The sequence below is a fragment of the Neolamprologus brichardi genome, chromosome 9 (assembly GCF_056152115.1).
Source record: "Neolamprologus brichardi isolate AB-2024 chromosome 9, ASM5615211v1, whole genome shotgun sequence".
Lineage (NCBI taxonomy): Eukaryota > Metazoa > Chordata > Actinopteri > Cichliformes > Cichlidae > Neolamprologus > Neolamprologus brichardi.
In genome coordinates, this window is record NC_142112.1 from 25,273,819 (window position 1) to 25,299,595 (window position 25,777).

A 25,777-nucleotide genomic window follows, 5' to 3' on the forward strand; every position below is an offset into this window, starting at 1 on the left:
AGTCAAACAGTACTGGTTGGTCTGGGTCTAAACAGAGCACGCTGTGTGTGACGTCTTCTTTTGCACATGCGGGCCGCTTTGAGCGTTCACACTAGAGCACGTTTGCTGTCGCATTTTATTTGTAGTGTGAACAAGCAGACAAAAAAATTGGATTTGATCAAAAAATCGGAATTGAGCATTAAGACCTGCAGTGTGAACGTAGCCTTAGAGAAAAATTGGAAATTGGAATCAGATAAGAAAATTGCAATTGGTGCATCACTAATTTTCCAGTCTTTGATCACTTAAGCTAACTAGCTGTGGATTTTAACTTCACATCTAATGAGCAGATATAAAAGTTATTTGCAAAAAAAAAGAATGTGTCCTATTCTCACAACATGAAAAATCTGTTTAAAAAAGGCTCTGTATTTTTCCAATTAAGACAATAAAGACTACACACACATGGGTGTGTGTGTGTGTGTGTGTGTGTGTGTGTGTGTGTGTGTGTGTGTGTGTGTGTGTCTGTCTAGGCTGACCTCTGTGGCAGTGACCCAGAACTTTTGATTGATTTGGAAAGTCATTAAAATCCCAGTTGGTGACTTCATATCATCAGCGTGGAGTTTGATGATAAGCCCCCCCAAAGAAGCCTAATTATCAGGTAACCCTGCACACTCATATACACAAAGACACACACTTAATATTAAGCATCACCACACAGCCTCACTCACATGAACACTGCCTCATTTTCTCCCCAACTTACCTATTTGATATTTTCCTTTGAACATGACCTCGCTGCAACATCAAAGGAGAGGCTATTTGACTTCTCACTCATCTGTGTCCGAGTCAATTTTTTGTTCCCTTTGCTAAAAAAATGTCATAAGGCCTGATATCATGCATCATTAGTGCTTGGGGGAGAACATGCAAAGAATGTTATTACACTCTGTGTTCCAACTGCACAGAAAGGCAACCAGATTGTCTCTAATCAGCAATAAAGAAGTCCAGATATTTCAAAAACCACTGCTCGGGGTGGATGAATGACAGCTGTGCAGGGAGCTATGGCGCGTTCGGGAGTCATCATTTTAACAGTGTACTTTCCTGCCTGTGTGCTATCAAGCCTTACATCCTCCCAGACTTAAGATGACTATAAACATGATAGACGTGTTTGTTTACTCCTCAACTCGTTCCACAAGCGACGAAAACTCAGTGACGGGAACAACAATGTTGAGAAGTCTGCGAGCTCTAAGCTGCAGCAGCCAATGAGGAGCTTTTACTGCATCGTGCCATTCGTCTCGTCTGACGTTGTCAAATTTTGCATGCACTTCCAAAGTTCTACTGCTTCTGAGAGAAAAATGTAGATACTTCATTACATCCTCTTTAGGAAGGAACTCATGAGAAGGAACCATTAAAAAACACAAAAAAAACACACGGAATTTTTTTTTAAAAAAGGAGAGAAAACATCTGGTTCCTCTTTGCCGCAAATCAGCGTCCTGCTGCTGGAAAGACAGAGAAGCCAGAAGAGGATGGATAATTCATTAGGCACGCAACGTTTAATGATGCAAAGCCATTCTGTGAGACAGCAGTGATGACTCAACCAAAAGTAATTCTAGCCACAATCTACTGTACAATAAGTCGCACTCCTCTGGTGGTATTTCCTTTTTTTTTTGGCGAGGGGTGTGTGTGGGGGTGTGGGCTTTTCAAAACAATATTTGCCTTTGACTTCATTTCTCAAAAATGACCTTTATGTTAACTCGCCCTTCTCACAAATACTTGATGATGGAACAAAAAAAAAAAAAATCACAAGTCAGGAAGCAGAATGCAACGCTTCTGTTTTTTTCCCCCTTTTCAATATTCAGATGTAGAGAGTGCTTTGAGTTTTCCTTAATAACATTGAAGTTGAACAAAGTGAGCAACGTGAAAATGTCAGCAGAAAATGGATGAAATGTAAGATCAAATACACACAAGTATATTTGAAAAGATTTACCATAAATGGACATTTTTCAGACTTCTGAGCACTCCACGTACATTACATGTAATCTCACTGTTAAATAAAGGAATCTCTGTATGTAAATGGTCTGTACTCGTGTCCTTTAACTTTAAGTGCTTAAAATGTGTTTCTCATTCACTCATTTTCACACACAAACACACAATGCTTGCAGAATGTCACATGAGGACCTTGCCTGGTATTGGGAAGGACTTGGTCAGCATCTTGTCAAAGGACACTTGAGCTCATGGTGAGGTCAGAGATCAAACAACCAAATCTATAACAGCAGTGGAAAACCTGCTGTACCTGTTGTATATGTTAGTCTGTCTGCTCTTTGCCAATCTTGATCACCAGTCAATCCTATTCAAAACTTGCCACATGTGTTGCTCAAGATTTAATCCTAGTGTCAAGTTTGTAGTTATTTGGATAAGAGATGCTCCCATCAAAAGCACTGCAAGGTCACAGATAACGCCACACTCCTGTGTCCTCGTATTTAAGTCCACGGGTGAGATAACAGAGTTCAGAATTCAACAATAACTGAATATGACTGCACTACATATTAATATCAATGAATTAAACTTGCTTTAAAAATATAAATGTTCAGTAATGTTGTGGTAGTAATAACAGTCACAATGTCTAACACCCATGGAGCTCATAAGCTTAGATACAAAGCTGTATCAGTATTTTCAGTGGAAAAATAAACACAGTGGGTAAAAACTCAAGATTACTGCCTTTTGTCAGAATGCAGCATCCCCAGTTAAAGGCGGAAAAGCACCAATATATTGTTGTCTGGCAGATAAAGCCACTGCATACCCTTAAATCTTTGTTTTACTCTCTTAAGAAACTTAAGAGCCCCTAAGGGACACACTTTCAATCTGCTGTGAAAACAGCTGTTATGCATCTCAGGAGCTTGGCCATTTCCAGAAGAGTCCGTTCAAGTGACCATCAAATTTGATCGCCCCGCTACATATGGCATTTCACACCTTACTAGACAGCCATTCACTCAAAGATTGTGTTAATATGGTAGTAAGTGAACTATCGATAGAAAGTCTGTGTGAGGAAATTAAAGCTATGCATCATCCTCACCTTTACATTCATTTGATTTGTTTCCACAGCGTGTTTTAAGCTGCAGAGAGTGCATCTCCCACTGGTTTCAAAAGCCTGACACTGGCACAGACACTGCCTGCATTCCTGAGCTGGTAAAGAAGCATATTTTGGGATTATCGCACCAACACATCATTTGCCAATTTCCCAAGACGATCACACGGAGACCAAAAGTATGATAACATGCCGCCATGGACATCCTGACAAAAAGTTAATGGGCTAATGGATTAAACAACACGGCATGGTCCCTTTTAATTATGACTGAATATTTCTTGGTTCATTTGCTTTGACCCTCTTCTTTTACAGTGTTGTTGTTATTAAATTGTGTTTCTCCTATGTGAGAACAACAACTTTTCACATTATATGAAGCAAATTTTGCCATCTGCTCAGAACTTAGTAAAGTAATTAAATCAAGATCTGATAAGGTATTGCATTTGAACATGTAAATGTGAAGCACTGGTTATACATCTTGAGTTGTCTTCCTGCTCTTTTAATTTAAAGCAGCTTTTTACACATTCACACTACAGCAAACGTAACATTGCATTCACTGCTGCACATAACAAGTACCAATTCACAATAAAGTCACCCCAAGGCCCTTTGCATTGTGGATTAAAGACGCTAATATATTAGATTAAAAAACCCAATGAGCAGGCGATCTATTACGAGCAAGCACTTGGCAACAGTGGGACAGAAAAACTCCCTTTCAGCAGGAAGAAAGTTCCAGCAAAACCAGGTTCAAGGAGGGGCAGCTATTTGCCACAACCAGTTGGTGGTGATGGGAAAAAGAAGATAGCAAACGCTCAGTTTTTAATAGCTTAGGATGTAACTACAGCCCAGCCCATGCAGCAGTATATGAATGACTAACCTCGTATTGTGGATGGATTATCTCAGTTGTTTTCCTGGCTGAAGTTTGGTCCTTTTACAGCATCCTGCCATGCGATTACATTTGTTTCTGACCATCGAGAACACTCACGTTAACTTTTATCGAGTGGAAAAAAAGTTCGCTTGTTCATATTATGCTAACATAGCTGTGTCGCTAGCGGTCACGTAGCACATCATTATATACCAGCTAGCCAAACTTCAGTAACCCTACAAACGTCACTGCTGTTTAGTTTTCTGTCTTCATTTATGTTGGAAGTGATAACAGAGCTGTACGTTTTAATTTGTTTCCAAAACCCCGCAGTCAGGACATGCTATATTGTATTTAGATAGAAGCTAGCGAGCTAACTTCCTGCTAACTTCTAACTCCGTTAAATGTCATAAATTCCGTTTTCATGGATGCCTGGATGTTAAACTCAATTGTTACACCTGGTAGAGCAGAACGCTGATCATTTTATTAAAGATGAAAGACTTTAGACAGTTTTTCAACTCTCGGTAATGCCATAGTGATCGTTTGATATATGGACCTGCAGCGGAGTTTAGGCCCAGACACGGCTAGTGACGTCAGACTTAACGACCGGATAAGCTTTGTCAAAGTGAGATTAGTGATGATCAATAATGGGCATGAAGAGGAATATGGAGGTCATAGTTTGTTATGCCATGGAAGCCTTACAGGATAACAGCACTGGTTAACATAACATGTTGGTATAGACCACCTAAGACGTAGTTAAAGACTGAGATGAATAGTGAAACAATTCTCTTTGTATAAGAACTTTGATGGGAATTCAGTACGAGATATCTTCTTTTCACCACCCAAGACTGTTGACATAATCTGCAAATATTGTTGGAAACATGAGATGATGCACATCATGGTCCCGAGTGCAGCTGTCCAGGGTATAATAGCTCACTGAAAGACATATCACCATCTTAGTCACAGTTAATCCTTCTCAAAACACAGATGAGTCTTTGAATCAAAAGCATGTATTGATCATATACATTGTGAAATTTCTGAAAGACAAAAGATAAATGGTGGTAATATTTCAATGTAAAATCTAAAAGACTCTTTGATCATTGAAATTCGTAGAGATTCTATTAAGTGTTTACTAAGGAAAAGGTGAAGATATCTAGAAATAGATTTAAGGGTTTACTTCTTTTCAACAATGCAATGCCATTTTTTGGTGGCTAATATAGAGAAAAATGTTCCGTGTATTCAAATTTCAAATATCATCATTATCAGTAATAATAACAAGAATAATAATGGCTAAAGATAGTACCAAAAAGATGGCAGTGGCAGTGGCACAGAACTACAAAATTAGTGGGCCATGTGTTCATTAGTAACATTAGCCTATGGACTAACTAAGAGTTTGACCTTGTCTTCAAGACCACATCCATCTGAAAACATATCTGCTGCTGTTGATACACACTAGCACAGCTCAATAACCTGAATTTCCCCCAAAAGTGACCACTGGGGTGGATGTGTTTAGCGTTTTCAAATAAATTAAATACTTTACATTGTATGCACATAGCTCTGTGGATAATAGGTATGATAAAACGGATGCTATCATGCACAGATTCTCAATAATTCTAAAAACTGAAGTAATAACTTGCAATCGTATACAGTTTTATAAACTGAAAAGTCTGCTTGGATAGCAAAGCAAACGTTATGAATATAAAATAACCGAGGAAGAAAGACGCCACAATGCTGCCTGTTTTCGGAAAGATAAATCCAGGGCAGAAACGCCGCAGCAACAACAGTGTATTTTTGACAATGTCGACAAAAACATATTGCTGATTCCTTCTTTGACTCATGCAAATTGCACAGCGGCAAAAGCAACAATGCTTCCTCAGTACCAGTAATGTGAGTTGACATATTCGCATCTGCTGTAATGTTCCCTCTATATGATGCCAAGATCATTAGCTGTTATAGCTGTGAAAATGAACAGAGTGATGAATGACTTGCTGTTCTACTGCTATGCAGGTACTTTTTTTTTTCTTTTTAATTTGATGTTGCTAATACAATATTTGAATGAGAGATGATTGCTCGCAATAAACTCGTCAAGTTGCTTATGTTATTGTGGAATGTGGATGCTGTGTGTCTGCACATCACAAAAAGAGAAGAGCCTGAAACTTGACCCCACTATCACCTGGTTCCAAGCAAGCAGCGGTGGGAAAAACCCACAAAAAACATGGATGGGCTGAGTCAGAATGTGTAGTTTGCTGCTGAAGCTGCTTTTGTGTCCTTCCACCATCAAACCCAGCATGCCCTGCATACAAGCTGAGCCTAACCTGCACACAACATCAGCACTTCTGCTGTTCACACGCACACTACTGAATGTGACACAAACACACCCACAGCCGTGCACATGTGCCGTTGTGGAACCACAGTGTGTTATAGATGCCACCCTTCTGGAGGGGTTTGCAGCAAACTGGCAATTTTCCATTGCATCCTTTTTCACGTGCTCTGTCACTCAACCTGTCACCATGGAGATGAGCTGTGTCTCATGCTGGAGTGCATACACTGCAGCATACAGCAGCAGAGGCGAGCACCGCTGACTCTGTCACACCTCACATGCAATCAGAAGCACGCCTTTAAACCAGCAGAGCAATAAAGAGCACTAAATCCAAGTCCCCAAATCCGGCTCTGTTCTTTAGCCAATAGCGTTGTGCTGTGAGTTGTAGTGGTCAATAAATGCGCCCCAACCTGAGTGTCACCTTACCTAAGACACAGCATGACACTCAATGAGAGGAGGCCTGAGGAGAAAAAGTTAGCTGCAGCACGTAAAGGGCAACTGCCACTTCAGATAAGTGTCCTGAGTGGAGACTGAATGGGATCACACCGAGGAGTGGAGCAAAGCAGGGGGTCAACACAAAGGCCACACACTGTCACTCATATATAACATGTGGGGTATGACATTAACATAGATATCAATGAGCAAGACAAAATATGACCCTATTTAAGGCAGAAAAGGCAGCATGTAACATTTCATATTTAAATAAAAATACATGTAATCATCGAGGATTGACTGTGTTTTCTGCTGATAACTGCATCATGAAGAGGAGTGTAATACAATGCAAGACAGCGCTGAGAAGGCAGCTTAACTGTTTTGACTACAGTAGGGCACAGATACAGGATACAAGGAAAGCAGCAATGTAACGGATCTATTTGGGTAACTAAAGTTAAGCAACAGCAGTATTTAACTGTGAGTAAAAACTTTAAACACGGCATCTTTAGATTTTCTGCAAAGTTTTCATAATTTAGGCTTGGCATCTGTTAAAATCAAGGTCAACAGATATATATATATATATGTATATTTGTTTTCTTACTGTGAGATTTGGGACTTCCTTTATGATCACTCGGAGGAAGGTCCGCGAATTGCACCCGGTGTCCCGACATGTCTGTTACAGGCTCTCAGGTCAGAGCTCCAGGACTTCACCGCTCTTCTCTGTGTTGTTTTAAAAGTAACAGCCAACTTCCGAGCAGGAGGCTGGTGGGGTGAGGAGGCTTCACCGCGTCGAGGTGACCGCGTCGCCGTCCGTGTTGCGCGTGGGAATCCTTCGACACTACACACCGGAGAGGGGCGTCCGTGGATGACTTTCCCTCTGCCCCCTGTGCGTCTCTGAGCTGACTGTGTGCCAGTACTGCGGTGAAGCAGCCAGCTCGGTCCAACTCTCACCTGCCCCTCTGCTCTAAGAAGCCTTGTGAACGTAGTAGACTCGCAGGAGCAGGGAGAGGCACTATCCCTCCCCCCGTATTAAAAATCATAAAACTTTTCCCCACACACACAAATGACGATGACTGCAGCGTTACGTCATTACTGTAAAGAATCCATAATAACCTCATGATAAAGTTTAAATCGGGGGCTGTAAAAATATAATAATGTTGGATTTTCATACCACATATCATATTTTCGAACACTTTGAACATTTTCCAGCTGCCAGAGTCAGGAAGCTCTTAATCAGTGCTCAAAATCTAACTTGGGTGGTCTTAGAAATTATAAATGTATAACTTTATAAAGCGACTCTTCCACCATTTCTCCCAGTCATCGCATCCCGTGATACCAAAACATGCCATTTCACATTTTTGAAGACCACTGCGCAGTCACTTTAACTCTGCGTATTGTATCCGATAATCCAACGCTGTAATCTGTTTTTAAAAGAATACAAATACCTTCATTGATACCTTGTCTGAGCATCTGGGAGCATACAGTGCCACCTAACGGAAGGAAGGCGCAATATTTATCAGTACATGAGTTTTTCATAAATTACACATATGGCTTTAAAGAGCAGCTGAAGAAGTTTCTCTATATGTCTTTGTCATGTTCACGAAACAGGACATGGGCATACTGTGACCATTAAGGGATGGACATGGTCAGGAACAATACTCAGGCAGCCTGCAGCAATTAAATGATGCTCAGTTTGTACTTATGAGCCCAAAGTGTGCAAAGAAGACATCTCCCTCGCCATTACACAACCAGCCAGAAGTGTTGATAGAAGGCAAGATGGATCCATGCTTTCATGTTGTTTACACCAAACGGCAGAAGCAAAAGAAAATGAGATTCATAGCATTCGTTCATTGCAGCGTTTTTCCAGTTTTCTGCTGTGTCTCATTTTGGTGAGCCTGTGTAACTTTTGGCTGTTCTTAACTTAAAGGAGTAACACCCAGTGTGGTCTTCTGTTTGCTGTAGCCCACCCGCTTCGAGGTTCAAGGTTTTGCACATTTAGCGATGCTCTTCTTACTCGGTTGTAATGACAGGTGTTGAACTCCAGGCCTCGAGGGCCGGTGTCCTGCAGGTTTTAGACGTGTCCTTGATCCATCGCAGCTGATTCAAATGGCTAAATGACCTCCTCAACATGTCTTGAAGCTCTCCAGAGGCCTGGTAATGAACTAATCGTTTGATTCAGGTGTGTTGATTCAGGGTGAGATCTAAAACCTGCAGGACACCGGCCCTCGAGGCCTGGAGTTCGACACCCCTTGATGTGACTGGTGTATTTCCTTCCTTGGCCTTTCTCCCCCAACTTCTGGTATTTTGGCTGGAGAACTTAAACTCACTCGACTTTTTTCTCTCTCAGAGCATTCTCTGTAAACCCCAGCGATCCCATCCCATTAGATAAGCAAGTTTGAAATACCGAGACCAGCCAGTCTGGCACCAGCAGCAATGCCACGTTCATAGACACTTCTACCCATTCTGACCCTCAGTTTGAACTTCAGCAGGTTTTTGATCGTGTCTAGATGCCTAAATGCACTCAGGTGTTGATAAATAGATATTTGTATCCGTGAGCATCTGAACAGATGTAGCTAATGAAGTGACCGGCGAGTGTATTTAGAACAGCAGACATTAATGTGAAATGCCAAAAAGGAAAGTATTATTACAACATGAATACATCCATATGTTGAGATTAGCTTATAGTATTTGCAAGCTGTATTAGGGTGGTTTGCTTTCCTTTTATATAGTTTTTAGGATATCAAGCAGAATCTACAGTTTATAAAAAACAAAACAATTACAGCAGAAATGACATTTTGGCCTATACTGTGACTGTGCACCCTTTATTTAAGCTTTAACATAGCTCAGTACACAGAGCACATTCCCTTGTACTCTGTGTATTGAAGCCGTGGTCCCTTAGTATACCGAGTTCGGCAGCCTGACCTGAATGAGAGGCTGCAGGGTCACTACATCATGTAATAAATTCCCAACATCACTTTTCACTTTAGGACACCGCTGAGTGGAGGATGACTGCAGCGTGAACTGTGGTGGTGATGTGGTGGTTATGGACTGCCTTACACCTAAGATGAAACAGTGGATATTGCTAAAGCTGAATAACAAATTTATGAAAATGTAGGCGATAAACAAATAGCGGGACAACGAGCATGTAAATTAAAAATGAAGCCACTGCAAGTTAGTGTGTTTTTTTCTTAACTTTATTTTGAAATTCTTTGTCAAATGTCGAAAAAGTACTGGAATAATGGAAAATGAACCGTTGAATCATTCTCGCAGACACAAACCAAGCACTGTGAACTACTCTTAGAGGAATTTTGTGCAAACGAGTAGCTAAACACATGGAAAATGCAAACCAGATTTCTCTTTGTCTGAAAATATTGGGCAGTTGCCAAAGCATGAGAAGCACGACAAAAAAATAATAATAACTGGTCAGCTTAGAGCGGGCAAATAAAAATAGTACACTCCAAAAGCACTCAGCCACATCTGAACAGCATTAGAGAATTTCACTCATGTCAACATCACCCAAACGATCAAGAACAGACTCACACACTGTCAAACTCTTTCGGAGACAACTAGCGTTAATTTCAAAACGCTGGCATAGACATGAACCAAAGTATGTGCACTGCACGTCTTTTTGCTCCTTAAAAAATCCTTAAAAAATAATAATTTAAAGCACGTAGAAACAAAGCAGAACCATTCATCTCTATTCCTCTGTAATGCGCTGTATTTCGTTTACACAGACCCATTCTGCTCAATGTACATTTTGGATAATGAGGCTGCCATCGACTTTGCCAGTTCCTCGTCCCGTTTCTTTTGCATCTGCGAGTTTCGGCACCAGTCCTCATACTCTGGGTTGGGCAGACACCTGTCCAAGAGAACGTCATAGTGACCGTTGCTCAGCCAACTCAGCCAGATAGCCGGTTTGGAAGGATCCTCCTCTCCAAGAAAGTGCACCATGGTGGAGACAGTGGGACTCTCCAAGCTGCCCCCTGTTGTGAGGTGGATGTTGACATTCAGCATCTGGCTCATGGCGAGAAGCTCGGGGTAACCGGCCCAAGTGCCGTCCTGCGCTGCATTGATCAGGAATTCCCCCACATCCTCTTCAATGATAGGGTTGAACTCGTCAAGGTGGTCAGCGATGTGGTGCACCGTCTGCTCCCTCAGCTCTGCATGTCTCGACTGGTCCCCGTATGTGGCTTTAGACACAGCCCTGTACAGACAGTTGCCATCTGGAATGATTTGATACCTGTATTTGTGCCTCTCCTGGAGGTACTTATTTTGCTTTTCCACTTCAGCCAGGTATCGGGCGACTTTGTCGTTGATCTCCCCTCTCTCCTGGACTCTCTGTGGAGGGGACTCCTGCAGAACACTGAGCTCAAAAGCCCGTCTCTCTTCAGATGCTGGAGCAGCTTTGGCCGTGCTCATTAAGCTAAAGTCTTCTTTTATGAGACCCTTAGGCTGTACTGCCTTGGGGGGAACCAGCTCCTCGTCTTTCAATGAGGCCCACGTCTTGCTTCTGAAGGGGGTAATAGTCAGTGAAATTCCATCATCCCCACCTGAAGTTTCCACCATTCTCTTGTATTCTTCTATTCTGGGTCCACTGGTGTTGTTGCTGTTGGTAAGCTGATTTCCAGTGAGTTCTGGGCAGTCTGGGAAAAGCTCATCTGTCCCATTGCTCAATTGATCTATCAAGTCCACTATCACATCAGGGTCGCAGTCATTACAGAGTAAAGTTTCACCGCTATGAGAGTCTGGGGAAGGTGGTTTGACTTTGGACTCCCTCATAACATGCACAGGCACAGACCTCTCCACTCCATCAGGTCTCCGGATTAAAATTTCAGCAGTCGAGGTGAAGTAAATTGGCCTCATGGTTGAGGCTTCGTAACACGACAAGGCAGGCATGTTTGCGGAAGACACAGACTCGCTCACCGGATCACCGTTGGTCGCTGAAGTTGCGTCTGGTTGAGTAAATCCCGGCCTGTCAGCCTCAGAGGAACTTGCCCCGTTCAAACGCGCAGAAGCGGTCGACAAAGTTATTGTAACTTTGCGAGACGACCTCGGGTAGTGTGTCAGCACACTGTTGTACAACTGCATTTTGAAAGAGTCCTTTATACTGAACGGCGCGGCTGGGCTGTTACGGAAAGATGACAACAATAGCTAAAAATACTCTCCATGTCATCAACAACAGCAAAGTTGTAGGGAAGGTCTCCATGGCTCTGAGTCCCGCTGTCATTGACACACAGAGACGACTAGACTGTCCAGTTTAGTCCTCTTGCGTCATTTGCAGTTGGGGTGCCTCCCTAATTTTAGACTCCAAACTGTAACAGGACCCAGTCCTCTTCGACAGAATCAAGTCCGACGAAATAAAAACCAAAAAACACTTTTCAGTTGGATTATTTCAAAATAAAATTCATGGTTTACGCACACGTGCGCCTTCGTTATGAGCGATCATGCTTAACTGCCTTAGATCAATGAGCAAAAGTTTCTTTAAAAAAGGCAGAAAAAATGTTTTTATGCTGATAAACAGGAAAAGATGCTTTAACTTTAAAGTGCAAAAAAAAAAATCCTTACAAAATAGTGAACGTTTTTATTTTTATGTTTTAAGAAGTCTCATAACTAGTTCGCTACGTTTACTGGGTTTTAATTTACTTTCAAAAAAGTCAATTGTGGTGTTGCTTTCATTCAAATAGCCACATAATCATCAAATACACTTTCTTCCTCTTTACTAACATGATGACTTGAAATGAAATGAGCACTTCAAATAACAAGGTAATCTAAATAAAAACAGCACATCCAATTACTCGCAAAGCGTTAATTAAAGCAGATGTTCGTAAAGCTCAGTTTTAGTGTAATTAGGCCTGTGATTTTTATTTATTGATTTATTGCGAATGAACTGGAACAAAGGAAAAACGCAGTCCCATAAATCCCGGATATGGGAACAATTTACCAGATTATGGTTGAACCATAAAGTATTCCGATTCTGATATTTGAACCACAACAATCTTATTTTGAAAGAAAAAACCCACCAGTTTCCTGTACAGTTGTGGCTGTCTGTAACTTCCCACAGCTCTCCACGGTCGTCCTGACTGATGCCGCGACGCTCGTGGACAAATGTGAAGGATTTGATGCGTCACAGTCAAATGAGTCGAGTGACACAACAGTAAAGCAGCAGCTAATAATCGTGTCTATTCTTTAAACATTCGTTTCCCCTCTAAACAGACTTATGTGGCTCTTGTTATTAATCCTACAAAATAAACATAAAAACATTCATTAAACAAGTGAAGTGTTATCTCAGTCTGGAAAGTATAAAACAAACACTGAGCTTTATTTGTCGTCTTACATCACCACTGAATTCCCGTCATAGTAAGTGTAAATATTAATAAAAGAAATGACTAAAAAAAGCTCGCCAAATGTGTTGATTATACAGAAAGCATGAAATGCTCAATGTTCAAAATTAGTCATCAGCACAGCTAGTCTATCAGACTAAATGACTATTAATATTACTGCTAGTATTAATTACAAAAATCAGCCAATCAATAAATATAATTTGATCTATTTTAATGTCACAACTGATGGGAAGCATACCTAGTATCTGACAGTAGCTGGCTTTGGCCTGCCAAACTTACTCATCTCTATTTTTAACTGAGCTGGAAAACACACTCACGCTGCTTGTGTTTGATAATAAGAATATTACTTCAGTGAGTGGGTGTACATTTATAGCAGCAAAAAACCCCAAAAAACATTAACATTAACAATCAGTAAAGGTGACTGTTTATTTTTGTTTATTTTTGTTTTGTTTTAATATGCTGTAATAGTATACTAAAACATAATAACACTTTCTAATACGGCCTGTGACTAAAGGGGAAATTCCCCTTGACTTTCCATGTATTTGACCTGAAATTACAATGTAATTGCATTAACCGACAAACACAACAGAGTAAGGAGGTAATAATTCAAGTATTTACATCAATCATTATACTATCATTACACATTATACATTCATTTTGGCTAGTGTATTCAACAGGAAATCAGACACAAATTATACTCTAAGTAATTTTACGTAGTACATAATTTCCAGGTATTTTAAGATGCATCAGAGAAGGGACAATGATCTGTCCTCTTTCTCCTTATCTTCATCATAAAAGGGCAAAAAAGCAGAAAAGAGAAAATAAGAAAAAAGAGCCAAAGAGAAATAAAACAGAAAAGTATAAATAAAAGTTTTCATAGCTAATAAGAAAAGTTTATTGTCATTTCTCTTGTGTTTAATATAAATAAAACCCAAATTATTCTTTGGGAGTCTTTCTTCTTTCACATTAATACATTTTTTTTTTGTTTTGTTTTCCTCACAGTCCTTACATTATTTCCAAGCAAAAAAAAAAGGTTTGATTTTGCTTCATCATTATAAGATCACATGGGCAGATGTCCTGCAGTGTTTGCTAGTGTTTAATTGTAATTAGGAAAGGGAGAAATAGTCTTCATCACATTGTCACATGTAATACAAGAGGACTTGTCAAATATAATATGATGCACACCAGTGTAATGCATAATAGAAATGTAACAAGGCAAGGTAAAGCCACTACACAATACGGCCCACGTGCCTAAAAGCACAGCGTATTTACGATGTAAGCTGTGGAAATTTTGTTGGTTTTTCCACTAAAACACCCAGAAATTAGACAGTACTTAAAATTGTTTATATTACAATTATTTCTTCTCTTTTGTAAAAACTTTTAATTATCACACCCTTATTCTAGAGTATCTACTGCTAGTTATTTGTAGGTAAATATAAGTACATTGTATTTATTGTAAAATCAGTGGAAATTTCATTTAGTTCGAGCAGAATTGCACTCTTAGTCGTGGGCCGTGCTATAAAGTGTTACCATACTATGTCATTGTAAAAAAAAAAAAAAAAAGGGCAGTTCAGTTCAGTTAATTCTTAATCTTTTTTTTTGACTATATAACATTTCCACATTTAAAGCAACTTCTTTCCTTCCTTATTTTCGCCTGAATTGCAGTGCAATTAAATTCCCACCAGAGGGACCCCGAGGACCTCGTGTCTGCACGCCGCGTTGCATTCACGTACAGTTCCGCTTGTGCGCACGCGGAGGCGACATTTAGCTTCCGCAAAGAGCACTTGAATGCATGTCTGGAACAAATGCATGCAAAGAAACGATGCTACAGCAGCTGTCGCATGGTTGTGCACCGCATACAAATGAAGGCATTGATCGTTTTCATCGCAGTGCTGCTGTTGTCTTTAGTAAGCCGAGCTGGTGCACTAACCTCCAGCTGCTGCAAGGTTTGATCAATATATCCCGCAGCTACACCCATGTCCACACTGTATTTTTTAAGCATTTCCTCATTCCTGTGAGAAATTACAGCAGCTTCTCCTTATATAATGTTTACAATTCAATCGGGGTGACATCGATAGCGCATAAGAAACACGTTTCACGCCTATCTATAGGGATACAGAAGAATGGACTACTACAGTGATAACACGGGAGGAGGAGGAGGGGGATGCACAGTAGTATAAATACGAGATTTGCTGCTATTACCATAAACACAACACGAGGCCCCTATTGTAACACACTGCAGCAGCCTATACGAAGCCACATTGTTAAAAAGCACTCGCATGCAGAAGAATTATTGTTGGGAGTACGTGAAGGTAATTCTTCACGATGTAAACAAGCGATACGAAAGGTGATAAACCACAGACTGTGATAAGGCGATGAAGCTTGCGCCACAAAAACACACCGACGCTCATTCGGAAATATGCTGTAGCAATAATGTGCTATATATATGTTTTAAATTACTGTGGTTAGTTTAGTTATTTTTAATCTGTAGGTGTTACCACGAGGTCCGCAGTGCTTTCCCCCAGTCTGCTATTGTTGTCATTTTCCTCGCCCGCCTAAACAACGCTTTCTGCATATTATATATCTATATAGATGGATATATAGATATATATTCACTTTATTAGTGGGGTCTGCAGCAGTTAAAGCTCAGCAAGACTGTATTCATGTCAGTGGAACAAGCCATGCTGATGTCAGAGATTTTTCCTGTTCTCCACTGGTGGTGGGAGGATCTTTGCGTTTAGTCACGCAGCTGTCAAAGATAGCTGTCACCCAGTTTCAGGATCAAACACACAGTCAATGAGAAAAGGGGCTTTGAGCAGAAAGGGACGCAGAGATCTCAGGTAACCCACAACCCCCCACCCCCCTCTCCTGCCACCTCAAGTCTCCAAAGAAGGACGACTAGAAGAGAGAAGAACATCTAAAACGGGAGAAAAGAAGCATTTTTTAATGAACAAGGATTTTCGGATACACGCTGGGGATATCTAGGGGGAAAAACACAGCTCTGACAGAGAATTTGTCTTCTCCGCTTGCCGAGGAATAAGCGGGCATTTTTCAAGATGAAGACCAAAAAGGGTAGGTGGGATTTTAAAAAAATAACATTAAAGTAGAAGGGAAGAAAAAAAGAAACGACTTTAGACGGAGACGGCGTTAAAGAATGAGTAACAGAACCGTTTCCCTCATATGCAAACCATGCAGTCTATTGTTTCCTTTCCAGACATGACAGGGGGGCTTTTTCTGCCATGTGTTGGCGCGATGTCAAAAGTCGACAATAGCAAGGTTTAGCCACCGTTTTAGGTTATCTAAATGTGCTTTATTCAAGTTTTCACACAATAGGCTAACGCACGACTGTGTCGCCGTGTATTGTTTTCCTAGTCGCGGTATAAACTGGGACAACTTTCAGAATGATTTAAAAGACGCTTTCGCTTTTTTTCTGTTACGGTGGAAACCTCATATAAGCTACAGTTGTGAAGAAGTTTTTTGGTTCTTGATAAGTGGTGATAGTCGATACAAGTCAAAAGTTGTGCGACTGTTGTGACTTCAAGGGTTGTTACATTTTGGCAGCCTGTAAGCTTTAAAAAAAAACTCGATATTTTGTATCTTTTTTTAGTCACGAACAGCGAACGGAAACAGCCCCCAGCGCCTTTAAAATATGACCAAAATCCAAATGTAGGCTAATGTTCATCCTGACCTCATTGTGGGAACTTGCTGTTGCCTTGTTACATTCATGGACCTCGTGGTGCAGCTCGCTCGCGCACGCACGCACACAAAAGAACCCTCTTACAAGTTGTTCAAACTTAGAAAAACTGTCGTGTTTCTCGGGTTAAAATGTCTTTTTTCTGGCCTTTCTGTGGAAGCGACGTATTTCGGCTGGTGGAAAGTTTGCGCCAAAGTCGCTGTTTGCGAGCAGAAACTTTTGAAACGCGTACAAAGGAGCAGGGAGCCCTGGATTCTTTTGTTTAGTCTGGAGACGCTTATTTGCAACAGGTCTCCCCTCCCCCTTCGCCTCTCCAACCTACGTAATTACCTCATCCTGTTGGCCACTCTTGACTTGGGAACTTTCTTACTTCTTTCCCACTAGTTTGCCCGGGAGCTCACGGTTGTACAATAAATATCCTGGCCTGTTTTATTCGCTATGACCGCTTGGCTTCCCGTACAGTAGCCTAGGTGCTGGTGTCCAGGTGTAAATATTGACCTAAAATCACAGGAGCCAGTCTTTAATAAACCTCAGTGTGTCTTTATCTTAAAGACGAGGGACGCATATTAAGGTTTTATATTGGTTAGATACTAAATGGGACTAAAAATGTAATATATAATATGCCAGATGGAAAATGGGACAAATTTAAAAGCAGTTCAAAAGCACATCAGTTTGCCTGGGCTGTACTCTTGACATTCAAAGCAATTCAGAGCACTTCCTTTGATCATGATTGACTTTGATTAGATCCTAAGCCTCCCATTTAAAAATACAGACTCTGTAATCTTTCAGATTCAGCGCTCCTGTTCTTCAAAACAAACTCTCCCCTTTTACACAGAGATTGTTGCTGTGCCAGCTATCAGCCTGTCTAGAATAGACCTGGCTTGTATTTGTTGAGGCAGGTTTTATAACTGACACAGCATCAGGCTAGCCTTTGTGACGTCCCCCCTTTCTACATCCACCCTCCCCTTCTTCCTCCTCCTCACACCCTCCCTGGCTCCTTATATGAATCACATGGCTGAACTTGACAGCTTGCTTCTGACACATCAGCTGCCTCCCAGACAACTTGAGCGGCTGTGGCAGAGCCGCTCTGACAACGGGGTGGCTTGACATTAGAGGATATAAATTCGTCTTTGTCCTGGCCTCACACGCTCTTTTTTTTTTTTTTTTTTGTCCTTCTCTTGCACTCGTTCGTGATTTTTAGGTTTGATGATGCTGTCGGGCAGCGAGACTGACGATGAGGACAGCGTGGACGCCCCTCTGGATCTGTCGTCCAGCGCGGGGAGCAGTGGGAAGAGAAAACGACGGGGAAATCTGCCCAAGGAGTCCGTTCAGATCCTCAGAGACTGGTTGTATGAGCACCGTTACAACGCCTACCCCTCTGAACAGGAGAAAGCCCTTTTGTCCAAGCAGACCCAGCTCTCTACACTGCAGGTACGGGCACAGATTCTGACGGGAAAAAAGATAGTACCACCTGAAGCTCTTTTTTTTTTCTGCCATTAAGCCCAGAGAGTGTAAATAGACCACTGTAAAAGTCAAGAGGAAACAAGTGTCAGCTTGACTGAATCATTTCCTGTCTGGATCACAAACAAATCATGACACATACACACTGTGAATTGAAGGTCATCCAGATCAGCTTGATGTTGCAACATAAAAGTCTGAGACAAAGTGAGTAAACTTACTCCCTGTGTGCTGTGGGCTTGGCCGAGGCACTTGGACAGGAATTTCCCTCCCTCTAGCCCCTTTTCTATCCCAGCTGTCTGGGAACAATGCGGAGTCATTTACATAGTTAGAGCTGAAAGGCTCCCTAAGCCAGTTACGACTAGCCTGGAGGACTGAGAAAAAGAGTGAACTGTGAATGCTGCTATTACAAAAGAAATCTAAACTGACCTTTATTAAAAAGGGGATAGCTTATGATCAGAGGTGTCTTTTGTCATTTCTGCAGTGGTGAAATGATTAAAACAGGAAATGGTTGTGGTGTGTGAAATGTCAGCATGTGATAGGTAGCGTTTACCTTTCACTTGATTTCTCTGCTAACATGTGCAGACTGCACCTGGGGATAAATGTACCAGCAGATTTTCTTTTAAAGCGCAAGGCAGAATGGAAGCGAGCCATGTGACGCGCCTTTCTGACTGTGTGGGTTGTTGTTGTTATCGTCTTCTGCAGGTGTGCAACTGGTTCATTAACGCACGCCGGAGACTTCTCCCGGAGATGCTGAGGAAAGATGGCAAAGATCCCAACCAGTTCACCATATCCAGGAAAGGTAGCAAAGCTGGTGACAGCTTCTCTGACAGCTCCCAGTCCCCGAAACACAGCAGCCCCGCGGCAGCCACAGAAGAGAGCTACGACAAACGGGTCCTGCACCCGTCTAGCTTCGACCCCGCCGTGCCCAGCGTCCTGAGAAAAGCGGTGTACCCCACCGTGCCCTCTCCGACCTCCGCGTCCCCGTCTCCTGGGCTCGTGCCCACCCGGCCTTCTGTCATCTGTCACACTACTGTCACCACAGCAATGCAAACCAGCCCGACAGCTTCCCACCCCAGCGTGCCCGGCATGAACTGTGACAGGGCAGCTGAGTTGTTGCATGCCGTGCAGGCTCAAGCGCTGCTTAGGTGCCGGGAAGAAGGGCCAGGCAGTCAGCCACTAACCAACGCCACCCCCACCCCCACTACCACCATCCTCAGCAGCACCAGCATAGAAGGCAACCTGAGCCCCCGCAGTGGGCTGTTCAACACCCCTCCCCCTACCCCTCCAGACCTCACACAAGACTTCAGCGGTTTCCAGCTCCTGGTGGATGTGGCCCTCAAACGGGCTGCAGAGATGGAGCTGCAGGCCAAACAGCTGGTCGCTTAAAGGAGGAAAGTTGACAGAAGAGGAGGAACTAGAGACTGACTTTGCATCTCAGCTGTGGAACTCTTCGTTTCAGTGACTCGTCTGCACGTAACAAAGAACAAAATCCACACGAAAGCCTGACCATTTCTATTTTTGGTATACCAATCAAATTGACATGGATGCTTTTTTTCTTTCTTATTGAACAAAAAAAAAGAAAAGAAAAACCGTATCGAGGTGCCTTGGCTGTAAATTGTTTATACATTTCATATACATGTATCTTTATGTATCTACATGTGTATTTTATTTGCACACAGGGACCAAAAATGTTATCAGAACAATGCTGCCTGTCTTTATGTCTTTCCATTATACTGTATTGTAGTAAACGGAGCAAGAGCAAGAATCAGTCCTCCTTCACAGATCGGTCAGGTGGATTGGTTGCACCCACACGTTTTAATTTTTTTTTTCTTTAATTATTCTTATTATTATTGTTCAACATTTCAGAGATCAGTTCATGATTGGTCTGCCTTGTTTGTTTGCACACTAAAGGCAGAGGAAGGTCATCTCAGTGTCTTAAAAATACTTTGCTCTTGGCATCTATGACAAACTTATTCACTACTGTAGTAAATGTTTGTTTTCATAAGTATAGTTTTTGATTTTTGTTATTTACTTTTAGCTATTTTTAAAAGGAAAAAAACCCTTTATGCTTCTTTTTTTTTTTAACTTTTCTTTTTGTCACCGAGGGGTGTTTCATAAGACCAATGTAGCAGGTTCTTAGCATGAGCCTTTATCCCATCACTCAGCGAAAAATGACGGCCAGTGGACTGGAAAAATTAAACACTACATATGTTTTTCTGTATTTGCTGTTTTACAACCTGACAAAAAAACAGCTCTTTTTTAAAAAAATCACCAAAAAACATTTCCTTGTATAATAGGACCATGTGTATAGTTAATGTGACATGATGCCCAATGATGTGATTTCTTTTCATACTGTGCAATGTTTGTGGCAACTAGGGGTCACATGGGATTCAAATAAAGTTTTGTTTTTTCTACATCTCAGAGTTGATCATTTTTATTCAAGTATTTTGCCCTGCTTTGAATCAGTCAGATCACTTAACTCTACTGCACACATTTATCCCTTAATGTTGGAAGTAGTGTGTTTAGTTTAATTGTTCAGTGTATATAAAAGAAGGGAATATGAGAAAACAATAGTGTAGCATTCCTGTCTTTCTACAGGAGGCAGTCCTGTGTGTGCGACTGCTTTAAAACAGCTCCCATGCATTAGCATAATCCTGTATAAATTAACACAGGGAAACAGCAGACGTCAACACTTTCTCGCTGACAGGGTTTACGTGCCAATAAAGTCAGTGTAAGGAAGCTTACATATGAGTACAGCTGTTCCTATCTGGCAATGCTTCTGTTCTCTGTATTAGATCAGGCAGGTACACCTTACTGTTTTTGTTATACTAGTCTTTTAAGCTGAACAGCAGTTTACTTTTAGGATTTTAAGGGGATCTTTTTTTAAACATCTTCATTAAAATGATAATCCGCAACGTTACCTGTTCACTAACTAGCAGGCTATGATATGTAACCACTCAAGATCAGGGGTTGAATGCAATTGAACTGCAGTTAATACCATGTAGCACTGACAAATTCAGCATTTATACATGCTGCATAGGCTAACTTTTGATCAACTGATGAAACATTAACTCATTTAATAGCATAATAGGTGGAACAGGCAGGATTCCTTTTGAACCTTTTGTGGGTTCCTGTCAGAGGTGACAGTGGTTGTGGCAGAGGTTGGGTCTAATCTAAATGATGTAATCACTAAGGGTTTAAACAGACCTCCAGGCACACAAGTAGGCAGATGCAACCCACCATAGAAGACCATATGATGGGTAGATTGACCCAGGGCAGGCCATACACAGAGACAACACCCCCACAACCCTTTACCCTAACTCTAGCCACCGAAGCCAGCACGCCTCGCCTCAGCACGACTGATGTGTGAATGACAAATCACCAGAAGCTGCACGTACAGAAACGTCAAGGCTAAGCCGAGGCCAAAAGCGGCGTCTAATTATGGGGATCCGCCCCTGCGGATGGGAAATGCCCTAAAAACACACCGCGCTGGCCTTGTAATCGGTTTAATTATATTCTAATTGAGAACACATGTGACAGGAAAGAAATGAACACAACAAAATTATGGCAATGAGGTTTTTTAATGCTGATAAGAGCCCATACACGTGCCATAACATCAAGAGTGTAATAACATTAATTACAAAATGTATATCTGCTTGTAATATGTTGTTTTGTTCTTTTAGTTTACATTTACATAGGGAAACATTCATGTATGTACAAATGTTTATTTGAAGGTTTTTCTTATAATATAACTACATCACAAGTTTCAGATTTGCCAGGACTGCTGGACTGAGTTTAGCAATTAAAGCACAATCCAACATTCTGGTTTCTAACTCCCTGCTATACCAGGAGGGTTATATTGATATGTTAATATAATAAACATAAATAAATGAATTGTTTATTTGACAGACAGTTTGACTTAAAACAAGTTCCAAAGAAAAAGTACTAAAATGAGCTTTGTCTATATTAAATGGCATGAAGTTTGAACTATACTTATAAGCACCCTCTCTAAAAATATTTATTGACCAACTAAAGGAGTTACAAATCATACTGTATGGTTACATCATCTGAGTTTCTTCACACATCTTTCGATGAAAAGCTCAGGTAGTAGTTCAACATTGTGGGACAAATAACAGGACTATACCGTGTTTCCTATAGTTATCCAATGGCACACAACTTTATCAGATCAATACAGAAAATTGGACTACACACCAAAGTTCTGCTAGTCCGTGAAGAATTAAGTGACCATAAACTGACTCGGGATTGTCTCCACATTCAAGCAGCTGACAGAAGTACCTTGTTTTACTGCAGTAAGCCGGGTTGAGTGCTCAGTAGAAACATAATTGAGAATATGGTATGGACACTGGTTGCTTTATTAAGATCATGGCCTATCCTGCTGGCAGGAATTATGTACAATAAGAGACAACAATATGGGTCATATACAGTCAGATGAAGTCAGTCACACTCTCTCTCTGAACCTCGCCAACACGCAAACACACACTCACTCACACACACACACATCTTCCCCTGAGACTGCAGTTGTGCTCGACTAGCGCGATAGAAATTAAGGCTGATCACTGAAACGGAAAAGACAAAAAAGGCGCCTGTCATGCTGGAGAACATAAATAAAACACAAACACAGTATAAGGGCCTTGTTTTCAGTGCATAATAATAATAATAATAATATAATAACAATGGCAATAAACAGTCATTGTTCTCCTAATCAATAAATTAAACACTAATACAAAATATTAGAAACTGGATTTTTTTTTTCTTTATGACCTTCAAATAATTGCTTCGTTTAGAGGCAGAGGGAGTGCACACACAGTGAGGAGAAATAGTCCTTTCTCAGTCCCGTAGTCTCAATACTGTCCATAAACTCTTCTTGTCTAAAAATGACATAATAAAATATCGTACAACTACCAGTATTGTACCACATATGAGTCCTTTAGCTTAGTCTGTTACACTGAAGAGTTTAAACGTGGTGTGAGTAAGGAATAAATCTGTTAAAAAAGACAAAAATATCAGTTACCTTGTGTAAGCATGCACTTCATGTCATTATATATCCTTTATACAAACTTGTTCTGCTCAGTCTCAATTCAGACAAGACGGGTGATTTGTTTTACAGTCTGCTGATGCTGCTACCTTAATCTTCGATTACAGCTAGGACCCTTTAGACCTAGAAAAATAGGAAGCACTTTTGAAACAAACAAGTTAACCAAAACACGCACACGCTCATTCTGTCACACATACAACACATATTCGGTTTGTGGCATTTTTTGGGAACCTTTCAGGGTACTGCACTCTTTCCAGAGGCCGAAAACCTAACTCCTACTGTCTGAGGAGCCACTTTGCTGAACCTGGAGGAGCAAAATCTAACCTCTTGACCTTTCCTATAGAGTCGCCCTCTTGCAACTGGAAGGACCCACTTTCAGGCAGAAGGTGAACTGTGTTACCAGCTGCCTCTATAAGCAGGCTTTTTAATATTACGTTTTAAAATGTGACCTCAATAGACAAAACACAGACTTTTGTGGCTGTAGTACTCTTAGAGTCAGATATTGATTTCTTTTTAAAAACTAGATTTTTTTAAATAGAAAATATAACATAATAAATATCAAGAATGATTCTGGTCTGGTCTCTTCAGTTGATCTGATAGATTAAACACATCACTTACAACTACCTGTGTGTTTGCACGTATAGACATATAAGCACCTACACACGCACAGAATCCCTCCACCATGTTATTGCGTCCTGGGCTCCTGAAACATATCCGTGTGAAGCAACACTGCTGTGCTACACCAGGCTTATCTTTGTAATATCAGGTCACTTAAAACGTGGGGATTAGTGAGATAATTCTTTGGGAGCAACGAGCAGGTGGAGGTACAAGGAACAGAGGGAGTGCTACATCAAAGCTGGGAGAAGGAAATGAAGGGAAGAAGAGACAGAAAGATAAATTAATTAATTAATAAATAAATATTGTAAGTGTACATTACTTCTTCAACCAGCTTCCATAGCAACTGACTTCACAGTGATCTGGGAAGTCTGCAAAAAATGTGTTTATGTTACAGTATGTTAGCACCGTAGCTTTACCATTCAGTGCTATTGTGTTTATGGGACAGTGTACTAGACCTGTGTGTTGTTATATGAGTTTGTGTGTCTCATAGTCTGGTCTGAGCCTCAGGAATATAGATTTCGATACTGTCTGCACTCTCGGTAGCAGAGCTCTGCCGAACTGACGCGGCGCGTTTGGCAGCTAGCAGGCGTTTGCGAGCCTCCAGACGCTGGCGCTCAGAGCTCTCCAGGGAGCGGTCCCTAGCCAGGGGAGGGTGGCCCTTCTGGGGCTTCTTTGGCACAGGAGGAGGCATCCTTCTCTCCTGGACAGGAATGACAAATAGTCTTAAAGACAGACCAGAGAGTCCTTATGGCAAGCTGCAGGTAAACACATGGACGAGCGACACGACTGCAGCCGGTTTGCATGAGGGTTAGCAAGAGCGGTGTGGCTGTTGCCGGCATAAGCATGCAATTTTTAATGAGGTTATGGTTCACAGTGGCAGCCATTTGTGTGGGGAAAGACAGCACGATGGTGGCCATTGCGTGAGGTAAAAGACCATTGGAGATGGACAGGCCCCAACGGTGCATGGCAGGTAGAGTGGCTTCTCAAAAGCGGCTCACTGTCGACAAGACAGAACAAAACACACAAATACAAGTGATGGCGTCAGGCAGCCGACATGACAGTAAGCGACACATGTAAGCATGCTACAACAAAGCTTAACTGTAAATCATTAGGACTTACAATTCAAAGTATACAGTAATGACAGAAGATAGCATGCGGGTTAGTGGAGCATTCCAAAACAACACTGCAGTTAAGTCATTTGATTATTTAAAATGGAGTTGGCTGAAGCTCGTATTTGCCGTATGTGTCAGCACCTGAATTTCTGGAGGAGTCAGAGGTTTCCAGTTGTTGGCTTTCAGTTGGTGGAGTTCATCAAACTTCAGGCTAATGTTCTCGATGGACAGCTGGAGCATGTCCCAGAATCCAGCCAAGTCCTGAGAGACGGGCCGCGGGTGCGCATTTGGATTCTGATACACAAACATCACATGCATGGAAACCACACATAAAAAAATTAATACGGTTTATAAGATTATCACACACTTTTTCGAAAAAATACTATTGCTCTATAATATTTAATAGGAGTTAGAGGAATCACAAAATTGGCTTTAACTGTTTAGCCAAACATTTTTTAGAACTGCAATGGAACAGATTTTCTATAAATCAGGTGAGACAGTTGCATCGTATTGTGATAAGTGGGAGTACTGGAGTTGGTCTGAATCATAGATCTGCTGTGATTAAAAAACAGTTTGTTAATCTGTCTTGTCATCCTTCACTTAAGAAGGTTAAGCGATCCATTGCTACATAAACACAAACACAGCAGTATTCCAATTGTATATTTTTGGATTTTTTTCTCCGTTAGTAAAAGACAAAAATGATTTTTTTAGTTAAATAAATCTCGCTGTTTTTAAATAGCTTAAATGTTTGTTGAATAATCTATAAATAATGCAACATAGAATTTTACATTTTTAACAAAAGGCACAAAAAACATAAATCTCTGGGTTTTAA

At 41.2% G+C, this 25,777-nt stretch overlaps 4 protein-coding genes across 5 annotated transcripts in view; 1 reads left to right on the forward strand and 3 right to left on the reverse strand.

Moving 5' to 3' along the window:
* The window catches only part of si:ch211-285f17.1 (sickle tail protein homolog), a 120,688-nt gene extending 113,134 nt beyond the window's left edge, over window positions 1-7,554 (reverse strand). Inside the window, exon 1 of the mRNA XM_006795081.3 lies at window positions 7,265-7,554. Coding sequence (XP_006795144.2) covers window positions 7,265-7,334 — 70 coding nt within the window. The 5' untranslated portion in view covers window positions 7,335-7,554. The remainder of the gene's footprint in view (window positions 1-7,264) is intronic.
* A 2,287-nt stretch (window positions 7,555-9,841) lies between these two features.
* On the reverse strand, window positions 9,842-11,954 carry otud1 (OTU deubiquitinase 1). Its single transcript, XM_006795073.2, has one exon. The coding sequence runs from the start codon at window positions 11,749-11,751 to the stop codon at window positions 10,390-10,392; it is 1,362 nt and encodes a 453-aa protein (XP_006795136.2). The 5' UTR covers window positions 11,752-11,954; the 3' UTR covers window positions 9,842-10,389.
* Window positions 11,955-15,752: 3,798 nt separating this feature from the next.
* On the forward strand, window positions 15,753-20,575 carry tgif1 (TGFB-induced factor homeobox 1). Its single transcript, XM_006795072.2, has 3 exons — window positions 15,753-16,076; window positions 17,900-18,129; window positions 18,862-20,575. The coding sequence occupies exons 1-3, from the start codon at window positions 16,061-16,063 to the stop codon at window positions 19,543-19,545; spliced, it is 930 nt and encodes a 309-aa protein (XP_006795135.2). The 5' UTR covers window positions 15,753-16,060; the 3' UTR covers window positions 19,546-20,575.
* Window positions 20,576-21,721: 1,146 nt separating this feature from the next.
* Window positions 21,722-25,777, reverse strand: part of dlgap1b (discs, large (Drosophila) homolog-associated protein 1b) — a 96,572-nt gene continuing 92,516 nt past the window's right edge. The window contains exons 11-12 of one of the 2 annotated variants that reach the window (XM_006795070.3): window positions 25,087-25,239; window positions 21,722-24,533 (exon numbers count right to left, since the gene is read on the reverse strand). In XM_006795070.3, coding sequence (XP_006795133.2) covers window positions 24,318-24,533; window positions 25,087-25,239 — 369 coding nt within the window. In that variant the 3' untranslated portion in view covers window positions 21,722-24,317. Of the gene's footprint in view, window positions 24,831-25,086; window positions 25,240-25,777 lie in introns of both variants that reach the window. The other variant, XM_006795071.3, reaches the window with a different exon arrangement.